The sequence below is a fragment of the Aphelocoma coerulescens genome, chromosome 3 (genome assembly GCF_041296385.1).
Source record: "Aphelocoma coerulescens isolate FSJ_1873_10779 chromosome 3, UR_Acoe_1.0, whole genome shotgun sequence".
NCBI lineage: Eukaryota > Metazoa > Chordata > Aves > Passeriformes > Corvidae > Aphelocoma > Aphelocoma coerulescens.
Genome location: NC_091016.1, coordinates 53,457,070 through 53,475,853, shown reverse-complemented (window position 1 = coordinate 53,475,853; position 18,784 = coordinate 53,457,070). Strand labels below are relative to the sequence as shown.

The window sequence follows — 18,784 nt, the reverse complement described above, 5'->3', positions numbered from 1 at the left end:
CCCTCTGTCCCTCTCTCAACTGGGAGTGTAGACTACACAAGGAGTTTGTTTCCAGCAACCTCTTGTAGAAGAGGCTTTTCTTGCTCTTACCCTGTCACTTGTCCAACAAGTAAGTTATTGCCTCAATCCTAGCGTTTGCAAATCCTGCCTCTTTTTTCTCAGGGGCAATGTGTTTGTTTCTGTGCCAAGTCATTTCAGTGCAGATCCCTGTGTTTTATTGTTGCTCTGTGACAAAACTAGTGTTACATCCTAGAGTAAAACACTAAACTTGTTTAAAGTTTAAATTTGGGAAGAAATGAGTGGGGCATTGTTTGTATTAGTCTGCAGATTCCAAGTGAAGTGAACAGCAATGTAAGTCCTTAGGTCAGAAAGAATAAATAGCTGTAATTCATGGAATTACTCCTGGGGTTTTTTTGAATCTGGACTGTTTCAAGTCAGGGTAAAGTTCACTGTTTTTACTCAGTTAAAAAAAAAAGGAGCAAAAAATCTTCTTTCAGCATTAAAATATATGGTATGTTACAGCCAGCTACATACATTATGTCCAACATTTTAAACATAACTTGCCCCAAGCACACAAATTAGGTCTTCAGATTGAAAACATACATTAGTTCTTGAATTTACGTATGTCTAATCTAAGAATAAATTATTACATTTATAGCACCTCATAGCTAAAATTTCAATCCAAGATACTGGAAAACTTATGAAGAAGAAAAAAAAGAAGAAAAATAAATTAAAAAATTAACCATGAAGCTACTGAATTGATATCCACCAGTTTTTACTACCATTTTGTGTGATCAGCAGAATTGTCACTCCAAAATTTTGCCTTTGTTGACAATGTTCTTGTCCAAAATTTTGCCTGTTGACAATGTTCTTGGAATCTAAAGTTATGATTCAGCCATCCTCAGGCAAATTTTGCCTTTAAGCACACATATCCACCCCCTCTCAGAAACTTTGGGGTATGCTGAGTAGATTCCTGAAGGCAAAAATTGTTTGGTGTAGCCAACTTTGAACAGGAGACATCAGGAAATGTTTACATCCTCTTTTTTGGATGGAGAAGTTTTCTTTCCTAGTAGACCTTGTCCAAAAATGAAAATATTTACAAGTAACCTCATTAAAGGAGATATTAATACCTATTGTTCAATCTAGCCAAGCATGGACTTATAGGGAAGTTTATCCTTCCTCTCTGCAGGGCTTTCACAAATATATATACATGTAAAGATAAAGCACAACCTAATTTTGAGACCATACAGTTAATGAGAATAGATGTTATATTTATTAAATATTTCTTCCCTTATCTGGTCCTTTTGTAAAAACAGTAATTTAAATTGTTGGTCTTCGCTGCACCACTGCATACCCTATCCCGAATGAAAATCCTTTTCTCTGTTTTACTCACAGTCACTCAAGGATAGATTCTCCTGAGTGAATTTCACTAATTTAGGCAATGGATTCCACTCCAGGAAAAGCAGTCTCATGCATAAGACTTTTTCCTTGTAAAAGATATCATTCAATAATCATGGGGGAAAATGGGTTAAGTGTCTTCTCTGAATTGTTGTGATCATTTAGACTCATCTGAGAGACCATATACTCTTTCTAAATGACAATTGTTGCGAGATATATTATTCTAGCAGGCAGAGAATCCAGGCAGAGCCAGCCTCTGTGAGGGTGGCTGGGTGCTCTGCAGACACAAGGGGCTGATGTGAGAGAGTAGCTTGGCTGTCACAGGAAAGACTGTGTCAGCATTTCAGACTTTGTTAGCCCTTTTGAATGTTTGTAGAGAAGTTGAGAATATAACCATTTGTTAGCGAATTTCTAGCCACCACAAGCATCAGATCAGTGCTTGGCCTCTCTTTTCTTTCTGATTGTCATCTAGAAGCTGTGCTGTTGAGACTCAATGTGACATCTTTTTTGTGTGTCTTACATCTACACCTGAAATTCACAGTCAAAATCTGGATGCCACATAAAAGAGAATACAACGTTTATCATTGCTTTTGGTTTGGGTGCACATTCAATCTGAAGTGATGGTTTAACTTGAGATGCATTAAATTCCATCTCTTCACCAGACTACTAGGATATCTATTTTTCCATTGTGTAATATCTTTGTTCTGAAATCTGACACAATTATCAGTGGGTCACAGTAATTATTTCTTTAGTCTTGGAGAAGATAAGAGGTAAATGATACCTTTTCCATAGCTGTCTTCCTGTCTCATTCAAATTGGTTTTCCACATCCCATTCCCATTGTTTAAAAAACAATGCTCCTTCATATTGTAACTGGTTTTTGTGTGTATGAGAAAATGATTATACATTTTGTCTCTCTGTCTTCATTGTGTTTTTTAAAACTCTAAAGTAATTTTTTATTGTCTGTTTGGAGACTTTTATGGCACAAAGCTAAAACTTTTAGATAATAACAAAACAGTAAGACTTGGCGTAGATGCAGTAGGTAGTGCTGAAAAGAATATTTAAATAGAAGACTAATTATATATCCTCTTGCCCTGTTACAGCTCTCTCTTACTACAGAGAAGTTCTAGAATTCTTACTGAATTAGAGAATCTGTTCTTAAAAGAGAACAAGCGTTAGGATGTAAGAAGGATATTTTGAATATATATATATAAAGTGTAGTATTTTTCATGTGGCGACATGGCAGACAGAAGGATTATTTTTAATCTAGCCATTTTACATGATGCTTGTATTCTTCTGTTCTGTTCTCCATCTAATTTTTCCTAAATTTTAAACTGGGATGAAAAGAAACGTTCATGACTCTGTATAAGCATAACTTTCTCTGTGAGGTTTTTTTTGGTCCCCTGTTAATATAGTTAGCAGCTCTAATAATGAGAGATAGCAACAAATTAAGACAACCCCAGAAATATAAATTGTCTCCTAGCACCAGACCTAGGAAGGGTCTGAGAGCTTCTGTTTCTCCCATGCTTCTTGCCCTGCTCCAGGGCAGTAATCTGCTGCTGCTGTGTACCATTATATCACAGCAGCAATCTGTTCTGTACTGACCAGGTCGTTGGCCAAGCGTTAACACATCCTCTTTCTTGCTCAGCTGTTCTCCAGAATGGGATATGAGTTTCTAAGGAGTGTGTCCTGCAATATTGCTGCCCTGTTGTTGCCCTGCAGTATCTCTTCATGAGAGAAGAAGAAAGGATTCTACAATCTTCTATACTCTGCACTAATGCAGTGACCAACATAGAATATCACCATTCATGTGCATCTCTTCTCAAAAGAATCTAAGAATTCCTCAGAATTAGTTCTTTTCTGTAGAGAGCTCTGCTGCAAAATACATATTTTGTTTGAAGTTGCTCCAGAGTTATGTGTCCTCCATAGTGATACTAGCTCATGTAGAGTTACAGAAGGGATCTCATCCTGTCCCACTCTAGTGAACAATGAACATTAAGTTCTAGGAGAGAGTGATTTAAATTTATGATGTGCACTCCATGATCCTCCTGTGAGCCTTGCCTTTGCTTGTGACTCCCTGATTCCCATGACCTTGTCTCTCTAAAAAATGCCCCTTCTCAGCAGACCTCAGTCCTATTCTTTCCTGCCAGTATCCCAAATATTTCAGTTTATTACCACATGGTTACTCCATCCTTTGATCCACCCGCTAAAATGCTTTTTTTGTCATTGGACAGCACAACATCATCATGAGAGGCTGAGTGCATTACTTTCCTTACTCCAGTCATGCCAGCAAAGGGAACAGTAGCTCCGTTTTCTCTGTTAATGAAACCTGGGGAGGGGCTTCAGAAGGTCAGGCTTCTCCGTATCTGTACCCCCTTTTCCAAATCTCCTCACATTTAGGCAGTGAAATTTTCAAATATATGTGTGTGTGAGCTATTTTAGTACTCTATGAGCATAGAAACTCAAGTCAAATCTGTTGGACTGTCTCAATTCATTGTTAAATGCAGAATTATTCATTAAGGTCTACTGTTTAGTAATCTGATCAACCTATTGTTGACTTCTCAAAGCTTTCTATAATTCTGCTTCCACTATGCCTAATCCATGATTTATCTGAAAATAGACCCCACAGTAAGGAAGCATTTTCTGACACATGGTTTCTTTAGTTATTTCAATGTCCTAATTATCTGTAATCCTCAAACTCACCCATTTAATTCCTCCATCTGTTTGGTAGCAGTCTTCAGATACTTGTATTGAAGATGCTCCATATCTTTGATGCATGATCTTAATTAAATCTCCCCATTATCATTTAATCAAGTAGGCATGTTCAGTTCTTTAGCAATTTCTTGTACGTCACTTCCTTTGGTCCCCTGACCTTTTTTATGGTTTCAGTCTGAATTCTCTGCAGTGGTGAATTTTCTGTAACACCTCCCCTGATCTCGCAAGCAGTTTCTGGAAAAGCAGTGTCATTACATGCCTTTAGAAAATGTTACTTCCTTGTAACAAAATAAACCCAGCTCATTTGTTGTACAGGATCTCAGTGGCTGCTCAGGGGATACTATTGCTTTGTAAACTGCTGTCCTATCTGATTTAATATCCAATGAAAATGTGGAGTTCTTAGTATTTACTAGCTATGAAAGAACTTCTGGAAGGTCTTTCTCAATTGTGACGTTCCAGGTTGCATCTAAACACTTTCCTCCCTTCTTAAATCTTGCTGAAGTCTTTTGCATTCTCCATTCTGGTTGGAGTTTGCAATTAATATCTCCCAGTTAATTGCAACATAAGTAAACATGCTTTTCCATCCCCTTTTAGGTCGTTATTGAAGATGCTAGAAAGAGCAATGAGAAAGTTATTTTCTTGTCTTAGAACTGAAAATTCTTAATACTCCTCACAGTGGGAGCTACATACAAGGTAAACTTGTTTATCTACAACAGAAACATTGCAATCCTCTTAAGGTAAATATAGACTAAACAATCTCAATATCCTGACTAATGGACAACATGGCTATTACTCCATGTTTTAAGCATGCTGACGAAGATATTTAACTCTTAAGCTGTCAGATCTATTTCAAATTTACTACACTATGTTTCTAGCTTCTCAGTGGTCCTTGTCCTCCAAATTCTGGACATAATACTAGGAAATCATGTGAATCTACAGGAAAAATTTACCCCCTCAGACTTTTCTTCTTGTTTTGCTCAGATCTTCGTTTTGTTGAGCCTGTCTGTTGTAGTAAATGTGGCTGTGGAAAATATCAAGCATAACAGAAATTATGCTCTTGTTGTGAATGTGTCTATGAGGTTCTTGAGGTATATGAATTTAGGCTTTCTCTTTGCTATGGAGCTGCATTGCATAAGCACAAGTAGCTTTAGGTTCTACACATTTGGAAATGGGCTTATGCTGGGGCAGGGGGCAGGTTTGTAACAGGATGATTTTGTGATGAACACAGCTGGTGGTATGCCAGTGTGCACATTTAACGTGGGTAAGAAGTTACAGTTGGCTTGTGGTTAAGTACTGATTTGTCAAATGAGGAGAAAGATACCTTGGCTGGATATTGAGTCATCTTTGTTGGTACATCTGTGCTCAGATATGGTGGTGATCCAGCCAAGAGGCTGCTCTCCTAGCAGTTGTTAGCCACATATTCCTGGATATACATAAAGCCACAGATTCCACAAATCCACCAGTTACTGTCTTATAGGCTCCGAAAATATGGAGGGAAGTTGCAGGTGAAAGGACAGCAAGAACTCAAGGAGAGCAGACTTGTCTTCCTCCCAGACCTCCACGCTGCTTTGTCTCAGTGGCTCTTTTCACTGACATACAGAACCCAACAGTAAATAGTTGCTAGTGCTAATGGTGATTAGATGTGTTTCTCTTTTAGGCTGGCATGGTTATAGCTCTACCCAGGAATGTCTTGTGCTCTTGCAATTTGACAAATGCAAAATTATGTTTTCTTACAAGGGAAAAAGAAAACCAGAACAGGCATTTAAAGAAAAGTAAAAAGCCATGCAAAAAGTATGTGGGTAGCATTTCGGCTGCCTTTCCTCGGGTGATTTTCTGCTGTAAACATTCTGTGGAAATATCACAGCATACACTTTACTGGCCAAGATTTAATCCTTAAACACTGCTGTCCTCGCTTGGAAGCTTTAGGAAAGATATATGAAATATAACCATACTTCAGTTGTTTCTGAGTGTTCTGAGAGAGCAAGACTACACTACTAAACAAGAAGACACAGTCAGAAGTAATATATTTATATATTCCGTATTTCTTTTCTCTGTATTTCATATCATCAGTAATCTTTCATTTGCAAATGTATTTATTTTTTAGTTTTATTTTACAACCGAGTGCAATTGTGGCGTGGATGGTGTTAACTTATGGAACACATTCCCATGTATTTATCCATTTCCCCCGACAATAAGCACCTGACATCAAAATTCTTTCAGAAGACAGCTTAGGGATTCATATTTTTGTTTCATGTTGATTTTGGTATTTGGTCTTGGTGTGCTGGCTGTTGGGAGGTAACAGCTGCTGGAGTGACTTTGAGCACACATTTTCCAAACTAACGCAGAAACCCCACTGGCCCTGGCAGAGAGCCGTGGTGCTTTGAAAGTATTTGCCGGATGCCTACGACCCCGCACCGATTTATCTTTGCGAGTTTCGCGTCCCACAAGCGGCTGAGCGTCCCCGTCCCAGCGCTGCCAGAGCGCTGCCGAGAGTCGATGCCCCCGTGCTGCGCGGACGCCGCTTTGCCCCCGCGGGCGAAGCCCCGGCCCTGGAGCGACCCCCCGGCTGAGCCCCGCCGGCTGAGCCCCGCTCGGGGCTGTGGGAGCGGCCGCAGGGGGTCCCGGGGCCGCTGTTCCCGCCCGCCCCGCGCAGCCATTGGCCGCGGCCCCCCCGCCCGCCGGCCCCGCTGCCCGCGCTTATAGCGGCGGGACGGCGCTGCCGCTGGCGCCGGGAGCCGTCGGGATGCGCGCCCCGCCGAGCTGTCCGCGCTGGGCGCTGCTGATCCTGGCGCTGCCCGTCCTGGCGCTGCCCGCAGAGCGGCTGGCGCTGCTGCCGCACGGCGAGGACCGCGGCGATGCCGCGCTGGAGCCCGGGGACGACGTGCACTCGGCGGCGCTGGAGCTGAGCACAGCGCTGCGCTTCTACGGCGAGGCCGTCCGCTCCCTCTATGTGAGTGTGGGGCCCCTTTTGGCTGCCGGAGGGTCGGAACCGCTCCTGGGAACTCCCCGGGAGCTTTGGGTGGGTGCGCGGTGGTGCCTGTGGGTTCCGTGTGGGTTGCGTGAGCGCCGAGGTCAGAGGTCGGTCCAAAAATCTTAATTGTTCCAGTCCTGTTCGGGTCAGGTATCGGGGCCGTGTTAATTCCCTTCTCACACTGTGACCGGTGCAGATTCTTCGAAGTGCTCAGCCTCTGCTGGGAGACAATGCAACAGATAGTAGGAGTGTAAAGAAAATGCGGTCAATTAGCCAGAGTGAATGCCGTCCCCAGGCGTTTTCTGCATTCATACACAGAGTGTGTTCAGGCTCAGAAACATCCTCGTTGCGATCTGGTTTGTGTGTTTCGGCATGCCAGAGTCACAAAACTGAAACGGGGTGTCTAACCAGCAGCCTGACATGTTTAAGGCTTGCACCTCTAAGCGCTAGGAGAGCTTTCTGTTTCTTGATGTCTTGGGCACTTCCAGGTGTTCATTGCTTTAAGAGTCCCTCGGGCAGAGGAAGTCCATATCCATAGTAATTGCAGGCTTTGGGCTGTAAGCGCATCTCTGAGAATCTGCTGAAAGTTGTGCGTGCATTTTTATGGCTGATGGAGGGTGTTTAGTGTTTGAAGGTGGGATTGAAAACAGACTGACTGGAGCAGAGCTGCTCAAAAGCATCCATAAGAAAAACTGTTTAAAATGGCAGCTTGTCTTCAGATCACTGCAAGAGTACTGCACACTTTACCACTGCCTCTTTTCCCCTGAAGCCCCGTCTAGGCTGGCAATTGAAAATGCTGAGTAGCACGTTTAGAAAGCTCTTGGTAGGGAAGGTACAGTGTGTTTAGGGCATTAATCTGGTAGACTAAATCTCACCTCCCTGTCCAGATAAAGCAGTGTGGTTTGGTATCGTGGATCTAAGATGCAACTCAGTGTATTAACCTACCTGGAGACACTTGGGAAACTAGAGCTCCATGTGACCGGAGTGATTCAAAATTTGACGTAGTTCCCATGCACTTGAGTCTGCTTTATGGGTACTTACTGAAGACATAACTTGCTTGTGCTACACTGAGTTGTATTAGTGCTGACACTTAAGTTACGCTCCTTTTCATTGTCCCTACTGCCACTACCTAGACAAATCCTGAAATCATATCTGAAATCCAAAATTTTGAGGAATTCAGGTTATGCTTGTGTGGAAAATGGACGTTGTTCACTGAGGCTGACGGAGATGAAGTATTAAGTAGAATTCAGACTTCAGTTTGACCCTTAGTTCATTGTCTTGCCTTCTGTACTCTAATTTGGTCACTGATTAGTCAACCCAAGTAAAAAATACACTTTTTAAAGCACAAACATATTCTTGAAAGATAGTGGGCTGTAGCCACTGAGAAGCAAAGATAACAAGTAGCATGTCAGGTAAGCGACAGAGACGGGACAGAGTTTTCAAAGAGCAGTAAATTGATTAACCAGTCTGGGTTTCTTTAGTTTAATGATCCTGTTACTTGCCCATGCTCTCAATCAGGAACAGTTCTAATTAGTTTTTGCCTGAACGAATACCCATATAGAGTCTATTTCTGAATCACATCCAGGGCTCTGCCAGCATTGCTCAGTACTAAGGATGAGCAGTTTTAATGAATGGCATTTCAGTATCAGTTTGTGCAGAGGCTTTTTCTTGCACTGAATATGGTGCAAGTATTGCAGAACAGAAGCACAGTACAAACTGCATGGGGGTAGGGAAAGGAGAAGTATACCTGTTAAGGAAAGGTACTGAGCAGTTTTAAATGCATCTTCACATTACACATTTTTATTGTATATTTGCAATGAGTATTTATGAAGCTCTACAATCTTGCTTGGCAAGCTGGAGTTACCAAAGTATTGCTAGTTGGTAGTAAATATTATCAAGCTGATACAATTAACATTTAGTACACATTATAATTTTATGTAGCAATTTTATGTGGGTTCTCTTTCTATCTTTTTTAACAGCTGAGAAGCTGATTTGTTTGAGTTAGCTGTACACATGAATAGAAAGGCAAGGAGTTCTGTGATGTGATTGTTTAGTATCAACTTGTCATAAAATCCCTGGCAACAAAACCTGTATTCATAGACAGAAGAGAGCATTTTATTTCATATAAGGGAAACAGACTTTCACATATTGTAATCTTCAATATGGTGCTTTAGAATGTGAGATTTATAACATTGAACTCTATCACTAACCCATACTATTCTATTCGTTTTAATAGCACAGTTTCATTAAAGCTTTTTTGTTTACACTAACGCTCACTAGTGTGGAAAAATGGAAGGATTAGGGGTTACCTCCATTTAGGAAAGAAGTGAGAATCCTTTAATGCAAGCTTGGTTCAATTTTTTTAATCCTTACTTTTTTTAAGTTCTTAAATTAGTGGTTGGTCATGTTTGTATTGGAAAGCTTTGCTGCTTTAAGACAACTGTCACTTCATTATAAAGGTAAATTCAAATTTTCTAAACTCTTTTACACAGAAATATTCAAGCCTGTAAAATGCCTAATCATTGAACAGGGAAAAAGTACCACATTTGTTAGAAACTTTCATTTTTTGTTGTACACAAGAGATACACTTTTTCTTTTAATAGAAGTACTTCCTTACTTTGCATTCCTCTTCTCACATGGTTTTCAAGGTGGACCTATAATTATGTGTGTGTGTAATTTGTTCTGCTAAAAACCACAAATGTATGTTAACTGTGTGTGTAGTCCAGAAGTTTAACATGCTAAAAATACATCTATGTTAGTTCCTGTCAATTTAAATAGTGTTATACCCTAAAAGGAAAGATGTACTGTAAAGCTGGTCTTCAGACAACGCCCACCTGAGGCCTCTTTTACCCCCTTTCCCTTTTGACAGGAATGATGCTTTGATGAAACCCAGTACTTACCCTGAATTACTTCTCTTTATTTTGGGATTCACACTTTAACCTATGTCTAAGACCTTGAGAGAAACAAGGTGAAGTTAAATGAGTATTCACTGTCCTTGCCAATATAAACACATTGTTAAATCTCAAAGCTAAAAACATATTTTCATTATTGGTGAGTTTCTCCTCTTGCCCTAAAAATCACTGCACAAAGTGAGCAGCTTATTTATTTATTTTCATGTAATGGCTTGCAAATGTTTTCTGGGTTCTAGAAACATTCCCTTAACATTTAAAACAGAACTGTCTCACTTAAAAACTGTTTTAAAAAATGGGGTTGGCATTTTGCATCTCCTTAATAAAATTACTTCTTACATAAAAGTTTTTAACAAAGAGGAAAGGAATAGCCAGATGCATGTCACTAAGAGGTGAAAAGAGGAGGGCCATTTCTTCTGGCTTCTGCTTTATTCTGCAGTAAAAACTAGTCCTGATTGTATTTTCTCTTAATGTTTAGTCTCTGCCATAAATAGGGGATCACGAAGCCACAAAGTCTACACACACCAAATCTGATGAAGAGCATGGAATTTGTTTAAAATACTTCAAACACCACTCATCTCTCACAAGAGGATTTAGGTGGGAGTAGGGCTGCTTATGTACAAAAAGTTTAAGAAAGCAGAAGGAAGAGAAAAAGTTTAATATGCTCTAAATTTATTACTTTAAAGAGGGAGTGCATCTCTTTACTAAAAGGCCTTAGCAAACAGACTGTAATGTCCACCATCCTCCATCCAGTCTTCCAGTGGTATATTATAATTGGTGGATTTTAATTTTCAGGTCATGCTTTACCTTTGCTTTACAGGGATATGAGGCATTTTCTAGTGTTCCAATGTTGTAGGACTTCTGGGAACCTTTCTGGACTAGATTTCTCTTGCATGTCTGACTCCAGTTGTAGGGTCTGTACTGAGGTAACCCCTGCTGTCTTTTTAGTTCTTACTCCTCAGATTCATAGTTCACCCTAGGATCTGTGGCCACTGTTAAGTCATGAATGATTAGAGTAAAAATCATCACAACATTCAGCTTCTTCTCCCCCTTTCTAACATGACCTGCTTTCCCATCATGTTTGCACAGGTTATTTACTGCTTATATGTCTTAGATATACTATTTGTGCATAAAGCCAACTTGCCTTTTTTTTACACAACCTTAATTTTTTTAGTATTTTACACACTAGCTGCTAATGAAATTATACAACTGCAGACAATACAATCAGCATATGTCAAACCACTTTTAAAATAAATTCTGATATACTGTGGGAACTATTTGCTAAGTTTAGCTAATTGTTTGTGCTAAGCATTATCCAGTTTTACACCAAGCTGACAGACCACTGGCCTGTGGCAGGGAACATGCTCTGACCCTCTGCCAAAGGAGAATTCAAAGTATAGATGTTTCTTCTATATGGAGGAGCGAATTGTGTCATGAGTTCTCATACTACACTTTTTCTGATTTACTGTATGTAGCAGCAGTGGTGGTCCAGATTTTAAAGATGTTGCCAAGGCACGTGTAGCCAGCATCCTTGATGGGCTTGCAGAGACCACAGTTTCTCTGTGAAGAATATGTGTGGCCTCCTACTGGCCTCCTTTGTTACAAATTTATATAGTGGAAAAGGGTAAAGAAATATTAGAAGACAATGAGAGTGATCAAAGACGGAGAACAGCTCTTAGGCGGTGCATGGGTAGGCTGGGGCTCTTAATTCTGAAGGAGAAATTATATAGTGGGAGAGACTGGGTAGGATTTTTGTAGGTCCCAATACAAAATATTTTATTGGGACATACAGAATACAAAAATTAGGGCCATCAAATGAAGCTGGAAGCCAGACTGAAAGCAAACAAAAGTAGGAGAGACCTGAGGGTATGAGTCACAAATCCATGGAGTTCCTTTTTAAGGGATTTTGTGGATGCAGAGAGTTTATACCTGTTAAGGGAAGACTTTAAAAATATGCAAAAGAGATCTACTGAGGATGAAAAACAGTCAAAGCACAGGGAACCCCTTGAGGTGGATGCAGCTGGAGGCTCGTTGGAGAAGTAGGTGCATGTCCTCTTGTTTTGCTGACTCTCTAAGCTAGCAGGTACAGCTGGGGACAGGCCATTGGGCTAGATGGCCTTGCAGTCTGTGTCAGTGGCCATTCTGACCCACTTCTAGGCATTTGTAAAGATTTTATCACGTTGATAATATCTTGACTGTGTAAAAAGATCCAGCAGCAGTTTGTTCTTCTTGGACTCATAAGAATCCCTGTGAGTGAGATAAATCTGTGGGAGATTGCAGTTTCAGTTTCATAGCTTATAGTGACAGTTCTGGGACCTCTGTCCCATTTTGAGTCTCCTGTGTATGTGGCAGCAGCTCTAGAGTGAGTGCCTGGCTGCCTGCAGGTAGTCAGATGTGTCCTGGTATCAGGTAGTCCAAGACTTGGAGGTGGATTTGTATGTGGCTGACTCACACAGTGCCAAACACAGCTGGCGGAAGGGCCCAGGACAAAAAGCTGTGTGTGAGCACTTTGTGCACTGCTTCAAGGCCTGACACCTGCAGTCTTGCTCATTGCTTGTGTGCATGAGAGCCAGCTCTGGTTTGGCAGTGGAGTTTGGCTGTTGCACTTGGGTGTGCCCTAGCACCTACCTGTATGTATGTATTTATCTCAGTTTTAGTCAGAGGTGGCTGACAGTGAATCACCATCTCGCTGATGGGTTAAATCTCCCTGAGCCAGTACAATGCATTTTTCAGATCAAGAGTTTCACTTATTTATGCAAATGCCTTCTCCCACCCCCCTTCAAGTATTAGAGCCATTTTTCTATCAGACTGTGTCTGGGCACTCAGCTGTAAAGGAATTTATAGGGTAGCCTATATTTGCTATGGAAATTCTGTTTCCTAGCCTCTATAGCCTCTGGTGTAAGAGCTGTGCTCACAGCATTTCTTAAGAATGAGCAGCAGCTTGTTGTTAGCCTTGCACAGTAGCAGAGGACTTCCTAGGAGGGTGGCTGTAGTGAAGTGAAAACTGAAGCAGTCCTGGCCAGGCAAAGAGAAATCTGTATGACTTCCCGAAAGACTTTCACCCAGGCTATTACCATATTTAAGCATGGAGCAGTTTTTTGGGGTTGGTGTCTATGTGTAAATTAGTTCTTTGTTCAGAAGTTCTATCAGCTTCTGAAGCAGTGGTGGGAAGGTTATGTATATCTTTGTCAGAAGAGACAATAGGTGTCTGAAATTTAAATAGCTAAAATCATTATCTAGGAAAAAAAGGCTGTTCTATCCATGAAGTCAACCTTTGGTTTTGGGCAACTGAAATCTCAGGACTCCCAACATGGGATTCTAAACAAAAGCTTAAAAAAAACACAGTTACTTTTCAGATACAAAACTGACTTTTTTTGCATTTCTTTTGGATTTGAAATTAAAATATTGTGATCTGGAGCACATGTGTGGGACACAGTTGTATGAACAGTATTTGTGTTACAATTTTCATCTTTTTATTAGGTTACCACTAATGGGATTATTGCAGTGAATGAACCCTCAAGTGAAGAAAAATATCTTGGTCAATTCCCAGTGAGTTTTGGGGCTATTGCTCCTTTTATGTCTGACCTGGACACAACAGATGGACGTGGAAATGTGTATTACAGAGAAGATTCATCCTCTGATGTCTTGCAACTTGCATCAGACTATGTCAAAAGAGCTTTTCCTGAGAGTGCTTTTGATCCCAGCAGTGTTGTTATTGTTACCTGGAAGCTTGTGGCTCCTTTCCAGGCACCAGGGGAAGATCATGCTTTGGGAGAAAAGGTGAATGTTAATCAGAGCTTTGAGTCGTGTTGGACACACACTCAGCTAAAGTGTAACACTGCAACCTGTGCTTTGTGTTTAAATGAATTCTGTAGAGCTAAGAATGTATATTATTGTTGAAAAGGCTGTAGCAAAATAGGAGTTTCCAGAATTTTTACAAGTTTTATTTTAATAATACTTTATTAATTCAAAAGATAATACTTGAAACTACGTAGCTGATTTATTTGTGTTTCCTAATGGCTCTTACTTTGAATGTTAAATGCGTTGTGATAATAACTGAACTAGAATATCCTGACCTCCCTCCATTCAATATAATCCTGCTGGCTTGCATTTGTCAACAGACTAAAGTAATTTTGACAGCAAACTATGTAAAATCAGATAACTATGGACTAGTAGGATCTTAAGACCATTTTGAACAGATGATATTGCATTCACAAAAACTAATGTTTTGTAGCTAATATTGAATTAAGAAGTTAGAGGTTATTTTTTTATTATTCACAAATCATTTTCCCCTTTTAAACCATTCAGGTACTATCCTGCAAGGATATGTAACTTAGTACACCATAATTATCAAAGCTGGTGAGAACATTACCACTACTTAGCAAATCTTTTTATGTCAACAACTAATTTCTTTTGCTGAACTTGACACAAGCATTGTGTTCATAGTAACAGCTCTGCACTCTGGTAGCAATGAACAGCTGATGTCTGAGGTGCTGTCCTAGTGGTTCCTACAGCAGGCAGAAGTGTTCCTATGGGAAAAGACTTGAGCAACATGAAACTTGAACTTTACTTTAAACATTCTGTTTACAGAATTTTTTATTTAGTCTAGCACATCAGTTATTTTAAGGAAATGAAATAGCATCCTATAGCATTACAGAACTTAAAATTGTTATGTTTTGGGCAACCTCTCTATTTCCTACAGATTTAATTTACTTTTGATAATGTTTCTCTTTTCAATGAGAATTCTGATTTTCATTTTGTGTTTAAAAAGAAAAGAATTACTCTTTCTTGACTATTTTTATGTGAGTAAATATGTATTAATTTTTTTTCCCCACAGAGAAACACTTTCCAGGCTGTCTTAGCCTCTTCTGATTCCAGTTCCTATGCTATTTTCCTTTATCCAGAAGATAGCTTGCAGTTCTATAGCACATACTCCAAGAATGGTGATGAAAATATTCCTGCTGTGGTTGGCTTTAGTCAAGCCTCTACAAACTACTACTTTTGGGAAAAACCAGGATCCTACGATGTCATTGCTAATGATGAAAACACCATTAGAAACTTATACAAGTATGCTTTTTTCTTTGTTTAAACTCCTCAAGAAAACATCAGAGTTCCACGATTTTCTTAATTTTTGCATGAATCAATGAGAGCTAATAAGATCCCATTAGCCATTGCGTGAGAAATCACCAGATCGGGCACTGATAAATATCCACTCTCTTGAGGACTTTGAGGGCTTTATTGTAATTTGACAAAAGTCCTTAGTTCCATTGTCACTGGTAGGAACTCCTTTTTATTTAGTTCTTCTATAAAAAGCACCATTTAGACTTCAATTCTTCATAGTCTATCCTAGGCAGGTTGTTTTTGTGGGTTTGTTTGTGGTTTTGAAAGAAAGGGTGAACAAGCAGGAAAGGGAATGAGTTAGAAAGTTTTAGTAAGTGGTAGCAAGATCTTTGTGGCCCTAAAATCTCCCTCTGTTCCCACCTCTTTGGAGACAAGAAAGCTAGAAATTCTCAACGGAGCTGTGGGTGAGGAGAAAAAAAATGTTACTCAAACTGTCAAGGGTGTTTTACAGCTGAATAAACTGTACCTGTAGGTAAGTGTGTAATGTAGATAAGACAATTAGGCAGTTTTGTCCTGACACTTCTCAGTGAAGGGTAACACTGTGTGTAGGCTGGAAATACCACACAACTTGCTTTATTTGGCATGTGCTTCTCTTTGACAGGAGCAGCAATGCTGAGAAGCAGGGTGTCTGGGTGTTCGATATTGGTAGCTCATCTGACAGTATTGTGCCTGCCATGATCAGCAATGTTTTGGAGAGCCTAGAGTCCAACGAAGAGTACCAGGAGATGACTTCTAAGCCCTTTATGTCTGACTATGGCTCCACTGAAATAACTCAGCAGTACGTCACAAGTAGTACGGACAGCACAGAAGAGGATCAGCACCTTGTCACGTACGGTGTTCCTCGGCTAGCTGCAGAAGACTTTCTGACTCCATACCAAGGTGTAACAGGAACACCTTCAACTGAGTCTTTTTACAGTCCTCAAAATTTCCCAACAGCAAAAGCTCCACCTCGCCAGTTTCGGATCCAGCAGTTCCCCCCACAGCCACCTCAAGTCATAGATGTGGAAGAATTTGATGAAACTGGAATAGGTAAGGTCTTTTGTACAGTTTAGCTGCTTCTAACATGGATGCGCTGCAAAAAAGACGTGTGAAAGGAATTGAATTATGAAAGAAATAATGTTCCCTTCTCATTAGCTTCATATCTGAAAATCTGGACACGTCATAAGTTTGTGTTATTCACTGAGGTATTAACTTGGATGTCACCTCAGATTCAGATCTTGTCAGTCTAGTAAACTACCCTCGTCAAGCTCACAGGCCTTTCTCAGATGTGTTTCTGAATACAGGTGATTTAATAAAGGTTGGGAATAGAAGCTGTCGTAAAATTTTTTGGCTAGGGTTTCATGGCCTCAGGTCTTAGAAGGGTGGAATTAGCAATTCTAAGTTCTGAGAAAGCATTTCTAGAAATTTCAGGGTAGTGTGACTGACTGCCTAGATGTTAGTTGTTTCTAGAAGCTGATGTGAGAATTGCTATCTCCATTAAATAACAGGATAAAACAATTAGGATTGCAGGGTGCATCAGTTGCTGCATGGTGCTGGGTACTGTGCTGATTGTTTTGTTTCTAAAGTTGGAAAGTGTCCTATTTGTTTTGATTTGGAAACAAGGACAAGTTAAAATTACTGTGTGTTTAGTTTTGACAAGAATTTCAACTGATCTGTATTAATATAGATCTGCTGAAGTCAATAGAACTAAACGATTTTCTAACTAAATAATTAAACAGCAGAAGCCCTGATGTTTTCTGTGAAATAGTAGACAGTTAGTTGTATATTGCAAGGTTAGCCAATATCAATTGCAATAGTTTTTTTCCCTTGAAGAGAAAATGAAAATCTGATCAAGTGAGTCCAGAGACACTTTTAAACTAGTCTAGGGATATGTGAAAACCACAGTAATGACATGAAGTATAAATGTCTGGTCTTGTTTTCTGCAGTGTTTCGCTACCACACAGATGTCCAACAGACCTGTGCTAACAACCGTCACCAGTGCTCTGTTCATGCTATTTGCAAGGATTATCCCAACGGATTTTGTTGCAGTTGTATTGCTGGTTACAAAGGAAATGGCAGACAATGTGTAGCAGAAGGTAACTGGTTTGAAATTTAGATACATAAGCAACAATTATGTACGGCATTCTTGAATGAGGTGACCTGCATTGAACTCCAAAAAAGTCCTGCTAAAGACTTTTTGACAGACTTATCACTAAGATATAGTGAAAGGTATTTTAATCAGTGAGCTCTATTTTTTAAAATGCTGTGGTTTTTTGAGTGAAGCAAATTATTTTGAGTGGTCAATTACATGCTTTATTCATTTCAATGTTACTTTCTAGAAAAAATAAACTTCTGTAACTGACATCATTTAAAAGAAAGCATAACATCCAGTGGTATTTCCTAGAATTAGTCATGAAGTTCCTCACTCTAGAAATGGACAGTTCAAAGTGATGAACAAATTAACTTTGATTGTCGAACCAAAGAGCATGGCTCCTCTTTGTCTGACTCTTAAGCTGCTTTTCTAATGGGCTGATCTGCCAGATTTTTGTTAAGCACCCATTTAAACTTTGTTCCCGTGTAAAATCCATAGAGGAATTTCTTATGTATACACTTGTAATCCTCATAGTGATTTGACTCAGAGTACAGATGCATTTCAACAATTCAAATAGTTTACTGCAAGACTGTGCTTTTATAAACCAGGAAAGCAAAACCTAATACTTAGTTTTCAGTTCATAAAATTGGATTTTCCATAGAAAGAAAAGAAGGATCTGATGATAATCAAATTTAAACTTCCATGTATATGTATATTATATACAGGAGAAAACTATCAATCCAAAATAGCTACTTCTGTGTAACACTGACGGTCTTCAACATGGCCAATAGTTCAGAGCCAAGAAATGTAATAGGTTAGAATAATAGGTCAATTATTCTAATGCCTAATGGTGTTAGTCTTCTAATAGGGAATGAACAAATTTGCATTCAGTGTATATTGATATGAAGTGTGATCTTAAAAAAGAAGTTTCTGCCTGCCACTTACTGTCAGGTATACTGTAACAGTGTTATGGAGTTATCCTTTCAGACAGAACTTTTAATGAGGATAAAGGGCATCTCTTCAGGCAAATTTGGCCATTTAACCATCCACATAAGACAACACACATGCATGCACCTACATAAGCAAGTGAACACATGGCAGTTTCTTGGTTGAATTCTGAGTGTTTGTTTGCCATTTATTTAAACACTGAGCATTGTGAACACTCTGAACATGTTCCCTGGAGAGTATGAGACAACTGTTATTTTGTTCTGATGCATTGCATTGATTTGCCAGGTTCTCCTCAGAGAGTCAATGGGAAGGTCAGAGGAAGAATCTTTGTAGGAAATAACCCTGTTCCAGTTGTATTTGAGAACACTGATCTCCACTCATATGTTGTGATGAACCAAGGGCGTGCCTACACTGCTATCAGCACAATCCCGGAGACTTTGGGGTATTCTCTACTGCCTCTTGCCTCTATTGGAGGTATCATAGGATGGATGTTTGCTGTGGAACAGCAAGGATATAAAAATGGATTCAGCATTACTGGTAACTTCTAAATTAAAATAATGTTCAAAATTGCTATGCTTTCCTCTGTCTTGATAGAAAATAGATGCGTATTTAGAAGCAATATAGGGTAAAAGCACACATCTATTCTGAGCTGC

General features: G+C 39.7%; 1 protein-coding gene across 2 annotated transcripts in view; it reads left to right on the top strand.

Annotated features, from left to right (window-relative positions):
- Positions 1–6,849: 6,849 nt before the first annotated feature.
- Positions 6,850–18,784, top strand: part of NID1 (nidogen 1) — a 53,266-nt gene continuing 41,331 nt past the window's right edge. For both annotated transcript variants that reach the window (XM_069010316.1, XM_069010315.1), the window contains exons 1-6: positions 6,850–7,061; positions 13,472–13,771; positions 14,829–15,058; positions 15,714–16,141; positions 17,038–17,187; positions 18,417–18,668. In XM_069010316.1, coding sequence (XP_068866417.1) covers positions 6,855–7,061; positions 13,472–13,771; positions 14,829–15,058; positions 15,714–16,141; positions 17,038–17,187; positions 18,417–18,668 — 1,567 coding nt within the window. In that variant the 5' untranslated portion in view covers positions 6,850–6,854. The remainder of the gene's footprint in view (positions 7,062–13,471; positions 13,772–14,828; positions 15,059–15,713; positions 16,142–17,037; positions 17,188–18,416; positions 18,669–18,784) is intronic.